This window comes from Canis lupus, chromosome 5 (assembly GCF_048164855.1).
Source record: "Canis lupus baileyi chromosome 5, mCanLup2.hap1, whole genome shotgun sequence".
Lineage (NCBI taxonomy): Eukaryota > Metazoa > Chordata > Mammalia > Carnivora > Canidae > Canis > Canis lupus.
The window spans coordinates 70,412,322-70,424,563 of NC_132842.1; the positions used below are offsets into that span (position 1 = coordinate 70,412,322).

Below are 12,242 nucleotides of genomic sequence, written 5' to 3' on the forward strand. Positions count from 1 at the left end.
TTTTTCAGTGACTTTAATTAGTTGTTTCATCTTAGTACTCACTGTTTCAGCTTTAGCATAACTAAGAGGAGTGAAAAGGACAAGCCCTAATGCACTGCTCTTCACTAATACGTATTGATTACTCACTACGTGTAAAACACTGTTCAAAGTCTTTACATATTCCTTGTGATACCATATGATATTGATACTCTTACTATTCTCATTTGATAGATGACAAAACTGATGTATGGACAGACTAAGTAATTTACCCAGTGTTCAAAGTTAGTAAGCAGTAGAGCTGGGATTTCTACACTAGAGCTGCTCATGCATTCCCTTTAACTATAAAATTCTAACGCAGAGACTATGTGACATTTGACGTTTTATCTGCTCCTGGGAACGATCTTCAAAAGTATACATGGTAGGTCTCCATGCTGCAAATGAGGTAGAATAGTACAGGTGTGGAAAGAGTACACGCTTTGGAGTGAAAGATGTGGCTTCTAATCTCACCTCTGTCACTCCTTACCTGTGGGATGTTGAACACAACTTACCTTTCAGGGCCTAAGTTCCCAAGTATATTTTCTTTCCTGCTGCAAATAACAAATGATGTACACAAAGTGCCTTGAAGTGGTATCTGCCACCTAATGTACATTCAATAAATTGTGGCTTTTTAACAATTTAACAGAATTCAAGACACTTTAACAGAGTTCAAGACACTGACGCACAAAAAAAGTTAGTGACTAGTAGAAACACAACTAACTTAGACACAAGGCACAGACCATAGATCCCTTGATGCCTAGTCCAATGCCCCTTACTCCACCATTTATCATTACTCACCTCAATGCTAGGATGGATATAGACAAAAACTTCCATTTGCCACATTTTTTAAATGGACACTTGAAATAACTCTATGATACAACATTAAGGAGTTAAGAACCCAAAGCGTTTTAAAAAAAGATTTTATTTGAGAGTGTGCATGAGCACGGGGCGGGGGGTGGGGGTGACAAGCAGACTTCCTGCTGAGCAGAAAGCCCCACATGGGCCCAATCCCAGGACTGTGAGATCACAACCGGAGTTAAAGGCAGATGCTTAACCAACTGAGCCACCCAGGAGCCCCTAAAGTTCTCTTTTATATTGATGAATATGCTATAGTGGGGTAGGTACCAGACAGTCCCAAAGAAACAGTACAGTGAAGCAGATACTAGTACTTAAAATCAAGGTAAGGTGAAACTGGTGGAAGGACGTCAGAGATTAGCTGGTACAATCCTATCATGTTTTAAATGAGGAAAGTAAAGACCAGAGACACAAAGATCTTACCCAAGTTCATAAAGCAAGTCATTTTTTATAAAACAAGGCCAACCAGATAAAGATAAGACTGTAAATTTTTAATTATGATAAAAGCAAATCCCTAATTTCTGGACCAATTAAAGGCTTTTGCTTTTCAACTTTTTTTTTTCTTTTTGAGAGAAAGAAAGCATGTGCAAGAGATGGGGAGGGGCAGAGGGAAAGAGAGAATCCTAAGAAGGCTCCACCCCCAACACTGAGCCTGATGGGGCTGGATCCCACGATCCTGAGATCATGACCTGAGCTGAAATCAGGAGTTGGACACCCAACCAACTGAACCACCCAGGAACCTTGGCTTTTGCTTTTAATTTAACTGGCTTCTGCTTCACAGTTATAGAAAGATAGCTGAGGTGTTTCATACTGCATAACAACATTATTAAGGGCATAGTTATCTAACGAACTTCAAAGAAGCATCTAGATGTTGGAGCCCAACACACTTTACTGATATAAATTAAGACCATCTCACTTTTCAATTCTGAAACTCCAGTGTCACGTTATGATCTTTTGAGGAAATATCATTAACAGACCTTAATTTGGCCTCTCCCAAAAGGAAAAGTTAATGTGCTCCAGAATGGATGCACTCAACTGTTAAGTCAGGAAAAGGCATTCTCACCTAATTCCAGTACCAGGTGTTTCCATCACTATGTCTCCTAGGATGCACTCAGAGTTGAAATTAACAGAATGGCACCTGTTGTAGATGATCGTGTCTGCCTGGTGTCCCAAGAATAATTAGTCAAATAACTCAGGGGAAAAAATTCAGTAATTATCTCGACTGAACTCCAGGCTGAGGTAAAATGAATTTACCATCTTTGGAGTAGAGGTTGCACTGGCCTTGAAACTAGTTAGCCCATAATGTGAATGAGCAACTTGAGGCTCAGAGACCTAAGATACTTGTCCCAAGTCACAGAAGTAGAAAGCAAGAACAGAAATCTTTTTACTTCTAGTCCAATGCTAGTTCCACCTCACCAACACCAATCTCCCTTCAGCATTTCTTTGGCTATGGTTGGGCTGAGCCAAATCCCAACTCCCACTGCTACACTTGTACCGGCTACCATGCTTCACTGACCCCAGCACCAGGATAACCTCTCAGAGGATGAGAGGATGAATACTGGCTTCTCAGATATTCAATCACTGACCTCCCCAGCCCTGCTGAGCCTGCTAAGAGAAGAACTGCTAAGTTATGGGTTGCATCACCAGTTTCTTCAAGGGTGATTAGTCCTATGAGGCTTTGGTTCAATTTTATTCAAACAGTTGCTGAGTACCTATATGTAAGATACCATGATAGGTACTGTGAAATAAAAACCCTTAAAAAAATGCCCATCTATTTTTAAATGAATTTGAAGTAGTTACCAAGATATATGAGATAACCATGGCCCTTGCTTTCCAGTAACTCACAATCTAGTGGAGGAGACAAATACATACACAAGCAACAATTATACAAAACAGACTGTGATAAATGCTGTAATTGAGAACCAAACAAATGACTGTGAAAGAACCAGATTTACCATTTACCCTCCTTTGTACCTCAATTCACTTAAAAGAGTTCTCTTGAGAAGCCTGGGTGGCTCAGTGGTTGTGCGTTTGCCTTCAGCTCAAGGCATGATCCCAGAGGTCCTGGGATCGGATCCCACATTGGACTCTCTGCAGGGAGCCTTCTTCTCCTTCTGCCTATGTCTCTGCCTCTCTCTGTGTGTCTCTCATGAATAAATAAATAAAATCTTTAAAAAAAAGACTTATCAAAATAAATAAATAAATAAATAAATAAATAAATAAATAAATAAATAAATAAATAAATAAAAATTTAAAAAAGACTTCTCTTAAGGTTCCTCTGGTTCCTCCATGCATTTATGTATAGCTGGACAACGCCATGTGCAGTTTAGCAGAAAGCAGCCTTGGAGAGGACCTGATTTAAAATCCCAGTTTGGGGAACTCTTGGTTTCAAGATCTCTAGGTCGTGAGACCAGCCATAATGGAGCTCTGTGCTCAGTGGGGAGTCTGCTTCCCCTAACCCTGCCCCTCCTCCCACTCATGCACTCTCTCTCTAAAATAAATAAATACATCTTTTTAAAAAATAAATAAAATAAAATCCCAGTTTTGTTATTTATTAACCACTGGGCAATTACTTAACTTTTGAGAGGAGCTTCCTTACCCGTAAAACACGGTTAACAATTTTTTTTGGAGTCAATGACACAGAATGTGTAAAAGTGCTGACCTATATTAGACTTACAAATTTTTTTGAATTTTAATGTAACTGGGTCTTCTTTGAAATATTAGGCACTCATTAAATGTTTGTGGATGAATATTCTGAAAAATAGTTTCTTCCTTCCGATGTATCAAACTTCTCTCTCCCTAATTCCAATCATTTCTAAACCATCATTTTTCATAATGCGTTCCTGAAATACAAAGCTAGAACTACTGAGTTCTCCCCCAAACATTCCCTTAGCCCATCCCTCCTTAATAGTAACATTTAAAACCTACATTAATTCAAATCCCACCTCATTTAAGCAGATGTCAGGCAGGAACCACTGTAGAAATCTGACTCAGTTTGTAAAGGGCATGGCACACTTCTCTGTCTTTTGTGCTTTTGTGTAACACCTGACAAAAGAACTTCATCATCAGAAAAATTCATCCCCTCTTTTTTTTAAAGATTTTATTTATTTATTTGAGAGAGAGAAGAAGCAGGTTCCCTGTGAGTAGGGAGCCTGACATGGGGCTTGATCCCAGAACCCAAGACCACAGCCTGAGCCAAAGGTACATGCTTAACCAACTGAACCACCCAGGCACCCCAGAAAAATTCACTTTGTCTCTAGTGCTACCCACTTCCTTTTCTGAGCCCTAGTAGTAACTCACTGATCTTTGGAGATGCCACAGGCCTTAAAGAAAAAGGACAAGGCTCTGAAAGGCAACTTTGTTCACTATTTGCTAGAATGTTATTATCTTTTGTATTTTGAGTTTAGATTACAAGTTAGGATGGACTTAACAGAAGTCAAGCAACTGACAGATAAAGTCTGCAACTGACAGATAAAGTCTGCCCTCAAAGGCCTCCCATCATTAGATGAAACTCTTGTCAACCATAAAACAAGTAAGAATAATACTGTTAAAATACTACAGGTACTCATAAGACACTGAAAACAATTTTTTTTGGCTCTACTCTTGCTTTGAGAAGAAGATGATAATGGTAATGAATTCCTACTCTATCTCAGGCATAGCTTTTATAGATAATAGCTTATTTAACCATCACAGCAATCCTATAGAAAAAGTTATTATCTCCATTTAATAAATGAGAAAACTAAGGCTCAGAGAGAGTAAATGGCAGTTTCAAGAATCACACAGTAAGTAAAAGGACTATGACAGGAATCCAGGTTTGGTCTGTTCTCCAAATACAATGCTTTCTTCCTCAAAAGCTGATCATTTGGGATAACTGGATGCCTCTAATTAAGCATCTGCCTTTGGCTCAGGGCATGATACCAGGGTCTTGGGATCAAGTCCCGTATCAGGGTCCCTATGGGGAACCTGCTTCTCCCTCTATGTCTCTGCCTCTCTTATGAATAAATTAATAAAATTAAAAAAAAAAAAAAAGCTGATCATTCAGTCACCAAAGATGTAATGAGTACCTATTATTTTCTACCCACTTACCTGGGACTAAGATCTACAACCACAAACAACACCACACAGGGCTCTGCCCTTATAAAACTTAAGCATCCTGTGAGGAAGACAGACATTACACAGGTACACAAATACAGGGTGAGCCTATTTATTTATGGTGAGGAAAAGATCCTTGAGGAGACATTAGGGCTAAGACTTAAAACATGAAGAGAAGTTAGTGGGAAAATGGAATAGGTAAACATAGCATGTGCAAAAGTCCTGAGAAGGAAGCAGGCATTGAATGCTTAGAGTGAGGCACGCGTGGGTGGCTCAGTCAGGTAAGTGTCTGCCTTTGGCTCAGGTCATGATCCCAGGGTCCTGAGTTCGAGTCCCACATTGGGGTCCCTGCTCAGTAGGGAGCCTGCTTCTCCCTCTAACTGCTGCTCTCCTTGCTTGTGTACTCTGTCAAAGGACTAAATAAAAATCTTAAAAAAAAAAAAAAATGCTCAGAGTGGTAAAGAGGCCAGAATGGCTTGTGTGTGCATAGAATAGAACAAAACCACACTGTCTGGGTAGGCAAAGTTCAAGTCATGTAGAGCTCATGAAACAACTTTGAATGAATTCAAGTACAATGAGAAGCTGTGAGAAAGCAGCATATTTGATCTGTTTATTAGATGTTATTCTGGCTACAACAGAAAGAATAGGTTGAAGAGGGACTACCATAGATGTAGGGACCCCAATAAGGACAGGCAAGAGATGAAGAGCTTGAACTAATGGGGTGCCACAGGGATAAAGAAATATACAGACAAGAGATATATTTGGGAGGTAGCAATGGTACAACTTGCTGATGGACTGGAGGGAGAGAGAAAATCAAGATCAAATCAAGAGGAGAAATGAAGGGATGCCTGGGTGGCTCAGTGGTTGAGCATCTGCCTATGGCGCAGGGCATGATCCCAGGGTCCGGGGATCGAGTTCTGCATCGGGCTCCCTGTGAGGAGCCTGCTTCTCCCTCTGCCTGTGTCTCTCTCTGTCTCTCATGAATAAATAAATAAAATCTTTAAAGAAAAAAAAGAGGAGAAATGAAGGATGACACCCAGACATTTAGCATGGATACCTAGAAGGATAGTGGTTTCATTTGCTGAGATGGGAAAGACTAGAAGAACATATTTAGTTAGAAAATAAAAAATTTAGGGGCACCTGGCTGGCTCAGTTGGTGGAATAAACTGACTCTTGATCTTGAGATTATGAGTTTGAGCCCCATGCTGGGTGTAGAGATTACTTTAAAAATAAATAAATTTCTCAAAAAAAAAATCAGTTTAAAACATAAACTAGACCTGCTGTGAGGTATCCAAATGAAGATGTCAAGTATGCAGTTAGGAGTCTGGAGCTTAGAGGAAATACAAATAATAGCCAGATGCTCCACTAGCCCCTTCTGTTTGAACTGTGATACTCCACATATTCTCAAGTGGACAGGAGTTCCAAACCCAGCTGCTTTTCACCTCCCATCTATGCTTAACATAAATGGTAGGTTTTCTTTTCAAGGTCAAAAGAGTATACCTCTCCTTGGAAAATAGTGTAGAGAGCAGGCAAGTTCTCCATGGTCTCGGGTCTTCCTGAATTCATCCTTAATGTTCTATGGCTCCTCCATTTCTCTTCTGCCAAAGTTAATTCAAGTGTCCTATCACAAAGAAATAAGACAGGCAACAATGTGAAAGACATCTGCATTAAAAAAGAAATGTACATATAATCCACAGCTAGTCTCTACAGAATAACAGCATTAGATTTAACACTATGCACTTTCATCCACATCTCTTTTGCCCACTGTGATCTTGAAGAGTTGTGGAAAATTTGATCTTATTTTTTTCAATTTGATACTTACCCAAGACCATTAGTCTGGGGTTTTTTTTCCTTTCTAATTGCTATTGTTACTATCCTTTTGTCAAGGGAAGGCTTTTGAGATGTGTGTGAGACTGTATCTTTAAAAAGGGAATAATAATAGTAATAAGAGCTAACACTTATCAAGAACATACTATGTCCAGGTACTTTGCTAAGCACTAGACATCTAATATCTCATTTAATCCTCAAAACTCTCAAGATGTAGTTTTTTTTTTTTTTTAAGATTTTATTTATTTATTCATGAGGGACACAGAGAGAGAGAGAGAGGCAGAGACAGGCAGAGGAAGAAGCAGGCTCCATGCAGGGAGCCCGACATGGGACTCAATCCCAGGTCTCCAGGATCAGGCCCTGGGCTGAAGGTGGCACTACACTGCTGAGCCACCCGGGCTGCCCTGTTTCTTATATAAATGAGAAAACCAAGGTTTCCAGAGGTCAAATTACTAGGCCTATGTCAAAAAGCTAGGAAATAGTGGAGTCAAACTCTGGCTGACACCTGAGTCCCTGCTTTTAAGCCCTAGGCTAGGTATTAGTCTGAAGTAACTTCAAAAAGAGAGAATAGCTTACTTTTTTCCTTATAAAGTTAAAAACACACATGTTCATTTTAAAAGTCCAGACAATAATACATTCATAATAAAGAAAAAAATCACCCAAAATTCAATTTTATTTATATTCTTTAAAACTTTTTCATTTGTAGATTTTTATTTATTTATTTTTAAAGATTTTATTTATTTATTCATGAGAGACAGAGACAGAGAGAGAGAGAGAGAGAGAGAGAGGCAGAGACACAGGCCAAGGGAGAAGCAGGCTCCCCACAAGGAGCCTGATGTGGGACTGGATCCCAGATCCCAGGATAACACCCTGGGCCAAAGGCAGATGCTCAACCACTGTGCTACCAGGTGTCCCTATAGAAGAGACTTTTTAATTGAATTATGAAATTACAAATCATTAGCAGCCATTTTCTTATATATTTTAGTAATTCATATAGACACATACACTTTTTTTTTTTTTACAATTTATTTAATTTGAGAGAGAAAGAGAGAGGGCACACATGCGCCACACAATGGGGAGGTGCAGAGAGGAAGAGTCTTAAGCCGACTCCAAACTGAGTGTGGAGCCCAATGCAGGGCTCAATCTCACGACCCTCAGATTACAACCTGAGCCTAAGCACCTCTACACCTCTTTTTTTTAATACCTACATAATAATCCATTCTTAGATGCACCAAATCTACTTAACTATTTATGAATCATGTTAAAATGCAGACTGCAATTCAGGAGGTCTGAGGTGGCACCTGAGACTGTACATTTCCAGCTCCCAGATGAGGCTGATCCTGCCTGAGTAGCAAGTCTTACAGCTTTGGAATTGGAAGGGAGCTTAGAGATATTCTTGCTCAGTCTCCTATTTTAAACAGAGAGGGAGGAATCCCTGGGTGGCGCAGCGGTTTGGCGCCTGCCTTTGGCCCAGGGCGTGATCCTGGAGACCCGGGATCGAATCCCACGTCGGGCTCCTGGTGCATGGAGCCTGCTTCTCCCTCTGCCTGTGTCTCTGCCTCTCTCTCTCTCTCTCTCTCTGTGACTATCATAAATAAATAAAAATTAAAAAAAAATAAACAGAGAGAGAACTAGCAGTCTAGTGGCTCTTAATCATGCTACTGTACCTGCTGGATAAATCACTGCTACATAAAGATAAATCCAATGGTACTGCCCTCGGTTCTCGTTTTCCTCCCAATTACAACTGATGACAATAAGACTTGAAATACTATTTTCCTTAGGTTTTTATAACCAAATACTTTCTTCTCACCTCAATCTCCTCACTTTCACGTTTTTGTTTTTTTTTTAAGATTTCATTTATTTATTTGAGAGTGAGAGAGAGAAAGAGATCAGGGGAAGGGGTAGAGGGAGAAGCTGACTCCCAGCTGAGTAGGGAGCCTGATGAGGGGCTCAATCCCAAGACCCCAGGATCACAACCCAAGCCAAAGAAAGATGCTCAACCAATGAGCAACCCAGGCACCCTGACCCCACTCACTTTCATAAGACAACTTCAGGTCCTAGTTTTGGAAAGTCTTCCCTTTTTTTAAAAAAAAAGATTTTATTCATGAGAGAGAGAGGCAGAGACGCAGGTAGAGGGAGAAGCAGGCTCCATGCAGGGAGCCCGATGTGGGATTCAACCCTGGGACTCCAGGATCACACCCTGGGCCAAAGGCAGGTGTTAAACCACTGAGCCACCCAGGGAATCCCCAAAAGTCTCCCTTATCTACAGGACCATCCATTACTGAATTGCCTCACTTACAAGAGAAATGAAAGAAAATACTATCAGCCTTCCAAATCCTGGTGCTAGTATCATCTCCGGGTTCCTACATCCTTATTGTTGAGTTCCGTAACACAACTTCGTATCCTTATTACAAACTTGCCCTTTTCGGCTTAGATCACCCACAGGTGGTTTTTATTACTTCACTAACAGTACATAGAATGAAGGCAGATTGGTCAGTTCTTGAGAAATGGCTGATAAACAGGTTAAATCCAAGTATCACCACCTGGTTGGATTCTGCCTCTTCCACTTCCCAACTATGCAAGATCAACTCCAATCTTTGCCTCTCTCTGACTAGCACTTCTCACATCTTAGAACAAAGGTTACTGACCTGAAGCCAGTGGCTCTATCAAGAGACCTTAATTCCTCCATCTCTTGGAGCACTAGTGAAGTATAGAATCCATTTGGCATCAGCAGCTAGGACACCTAAATTGAACTCAAATATCTTACTCTTAACACCTGTCATGGAAAGAGCAATAAAAGTAGAAATAATCTTTAGTTTCTTGATTCTTACATATTTCTGTTTGTGGTAAGTATATGGCCACGTAACTTAAAGCTCTCCTGTTGGCTCCTTCCATAGAACAGTAGCTGAGAAACCCTTTGCAATTCTTCAAGAAAGTGGCATGCATTATTGTTCATGAAACCCTGAATAGATAGAACAGTAACAGGTTTAGAAATTCAGTAAAGTAGAAGGTTGCCATTTTAAAAAATGGAACTTAAAACTTTCTTTCAAGTTATGTTCTGTAGAAACCTGGAGTTCTATGGTGGTTATTCAGAAGCTCCTTAGTTATCTAGAGTTTTTTTTAAAGATTTGAGAGAGAGAGAGAGAGAAATGTGCACACCAAAAGTAGTTGTGAAGCTAGCAGGCCCTCTTCAGTAAATTTTTTTAACGATTTTATTTATTTATTCATGAGAGACAAGGGGAGAGAGGGGGAGAGAGAGAGAAAAAGAGAGAGAGAGGCAGAGGGAGGAGCAGGCTCCTTGCGGGATTCGATCCTGGCACCCCAGGATCGCGCCCTGAGCTGAAGGCAGGAGCTTAACCACTGAGCCACCCAGGCGTCCTTCTCTTCAGTAATTAAGCACTGACTGATTATTGCTATTTCCCACCTGTTTACCCAGCCTTGGGGGTGGACCTTGGTAACAAGGAGGAGTGGGGGTTACAGGAGGAGGGCCTACTTTTAATAATGTGTATTCTGCTTTGATCCAAATTACCTATTAAGCGTCTATATAAGAGTTCATTTGGGGAAAAAAAAGAGTCCTGCTGTTTTGGAAGTTTGTAAAACATTGAAATAGAGTCCACTCAAATAGGGCCACATCTGTAGACTTTAAAGAGCAAGTAAACTGAAAAGATTGAGGTACACCACAGAGTTGCTTTGCAATAATTCTGGAAGCAGAATATCTACCTTAAGTGCTTGATTTTCCTTGAATGTTTTAAACAACAATATAATATGCAGGGAGGCAACAGGGACCCAGTTACCAGCCACCTACTTCCCAAAGCAAGGGACAGAGCAAGGAAAGTACACTGTGGGAATGAGAGGTGTGGCAGAGGAATAGTGGCCCAGAGTGAGGTTAGAGCCTAGGTTGGTGAGGAATAAATTTGCAAAGAGCAACCAGTGTGGAAAGGAGCAGGGTAATGATGACATCCACATATTGGGCTGTCCAGAATGATGAATCAGTACCCAAGAATGGAGAAGCAGGGCCTGGAAACTAGAGGTAGTAATGCAATGTTAACTTTCTGATTATACTAGTTATATTGTGGTTATTCGGGAGAATGTCTTTGTTTAGAGGAAAATTAAGTATTTAGGAAAGATAGAGGCATCTGGTTAGCAACTTAACTCTCAAATGATTCATAAATGTTATTTGTATTGTTCCTCCACAATTTTGTTATTGTTTCAAAGTTGTTTTTTTCAATGTACATGCAATAGAAAAAGAAAAAGAAAAAAACATATCCTGCTCTCCCTTTCTCTCAAGCAATGAGAAGTCCATAGAACAATATTAAATTGGTAAGATACTTCAAAGTACCTTTGGAACTCCATTTCATGTGTCACCTTACTGATCTGGCCAAGATTTCTGTTGTTGCATTTAACTTTGTTAGGATTTAGATTTATTATGGTTGCTACAGAATAGAACTAACTGGATAGAACCTTGAGAATTGAAGGAATTCTTATTGATCTTTAATCTGTGTATAAAAATTGAGAGGAGAATCAATTGACAGGTAAAAATACTAGGATATGAGCAAAGACAGAATAATGACTGCAGAGCCTGCATTCTCAACCACTATTCTACACTACCTTAAAAAGAATTTGCAGTGTACATCTAAAACTTATAAGAATTTCTAACACGAATTAAGTCCCAACATTAGAGATTCTAATGGAGAGTCATCATCAGAAGGGTATCATTCATGGAGGAGGTAATGATGAGCTGGATTCATTCATCCAAACATGTAATCAAGGACCATTTCTCATTTGGTTGTCTGTTCCCAGTTTCTGGTATACAGTTGGTACTGAAAATTTTTTTTTAATAAGTGAATAGAGCCTCACTATGTGCCAAACACAGGTAGAGAAAGAAGGGAGAAAGCATTCTGGTCTAAAGAATGCAGAGGGGATCCCTGGGTGGCACAGCGGTTTGGCGCCTGCCTTTGGCCCAGGGCGTGATCCTGGAGACCCGGGATCGAATCCCACGTCGGGCTCCCGGTGCATGGAGCCTGCTTCTCCCTCTGCCTGTGTCTCTGCCTCTCTCTCTCTGTATCTGTCATAAATAAATAAAATGTTTTAAAAAATAAATAAATAAATAAAGAATGCAGAGGAGGGGTGCCTGGGTGGCTCAGTCAGTTAAGTGTCTGCCTTTGGCTCAGGTCATGATCTGGGAGTCCAGGGATCAAGGCTTGCATCAGGCTCCCTGCACAGCGGAGAGTCTGTTTCTCCCTCTGCCCTTCCCCCGCTTGCTCCTTCTCTCTCTTTCCCAAAATCTTAAAAAAGAAAGAAAAGAAAGAAAAGAAAAGAAAAGAAAAGAAAAGAAAAGAAAAGAAAAAAAGAAAAAGAAAAGCAGAGGAAATGAGTTCTGCCCAATATACTGGCCAGATCAGGTGGAAGTCTTTCAAATGTTAAACTGGAAGCCAAACTTCCTCCTTCCCACC

At 40.3% G+C, this 12,242-nt stretch overlaps 1 protein-coding gene across 8 annotated transcripts in view; it reads right to left on the reverse strand.

The window, feature by feature from the left end:
- ZCCHC17 (zinc finger CCHC-type containing 17) overlaps positions 1-12,242 on the reverse strand; it is a 63,293-nt gene that overhangs the window by 45,632 nt on the left and 5,419 nt on the right. For 7 of the 8 annotated variants that reach the window (XM_072827391.1, XM_072827390.1, XM_072827393.1 and 4 more), the window contains exon 2: positions 6,463-6,583. The exons of the other annotated variant lie outside the window; for it this stretch is intronic. In XM_072827391.1, coding sequence (XP_072683492.1) covers positions 6,463-6,528 — 66 coding nt within the window. In that variant the 5' untranslated portion in view covers positions 6,529-6,583. The remainder of the gene's footprint in view (positions 1-6,462; positions 6,584-12,242) is intronic. 8 annotated transcript variants of the gene reach the window in all.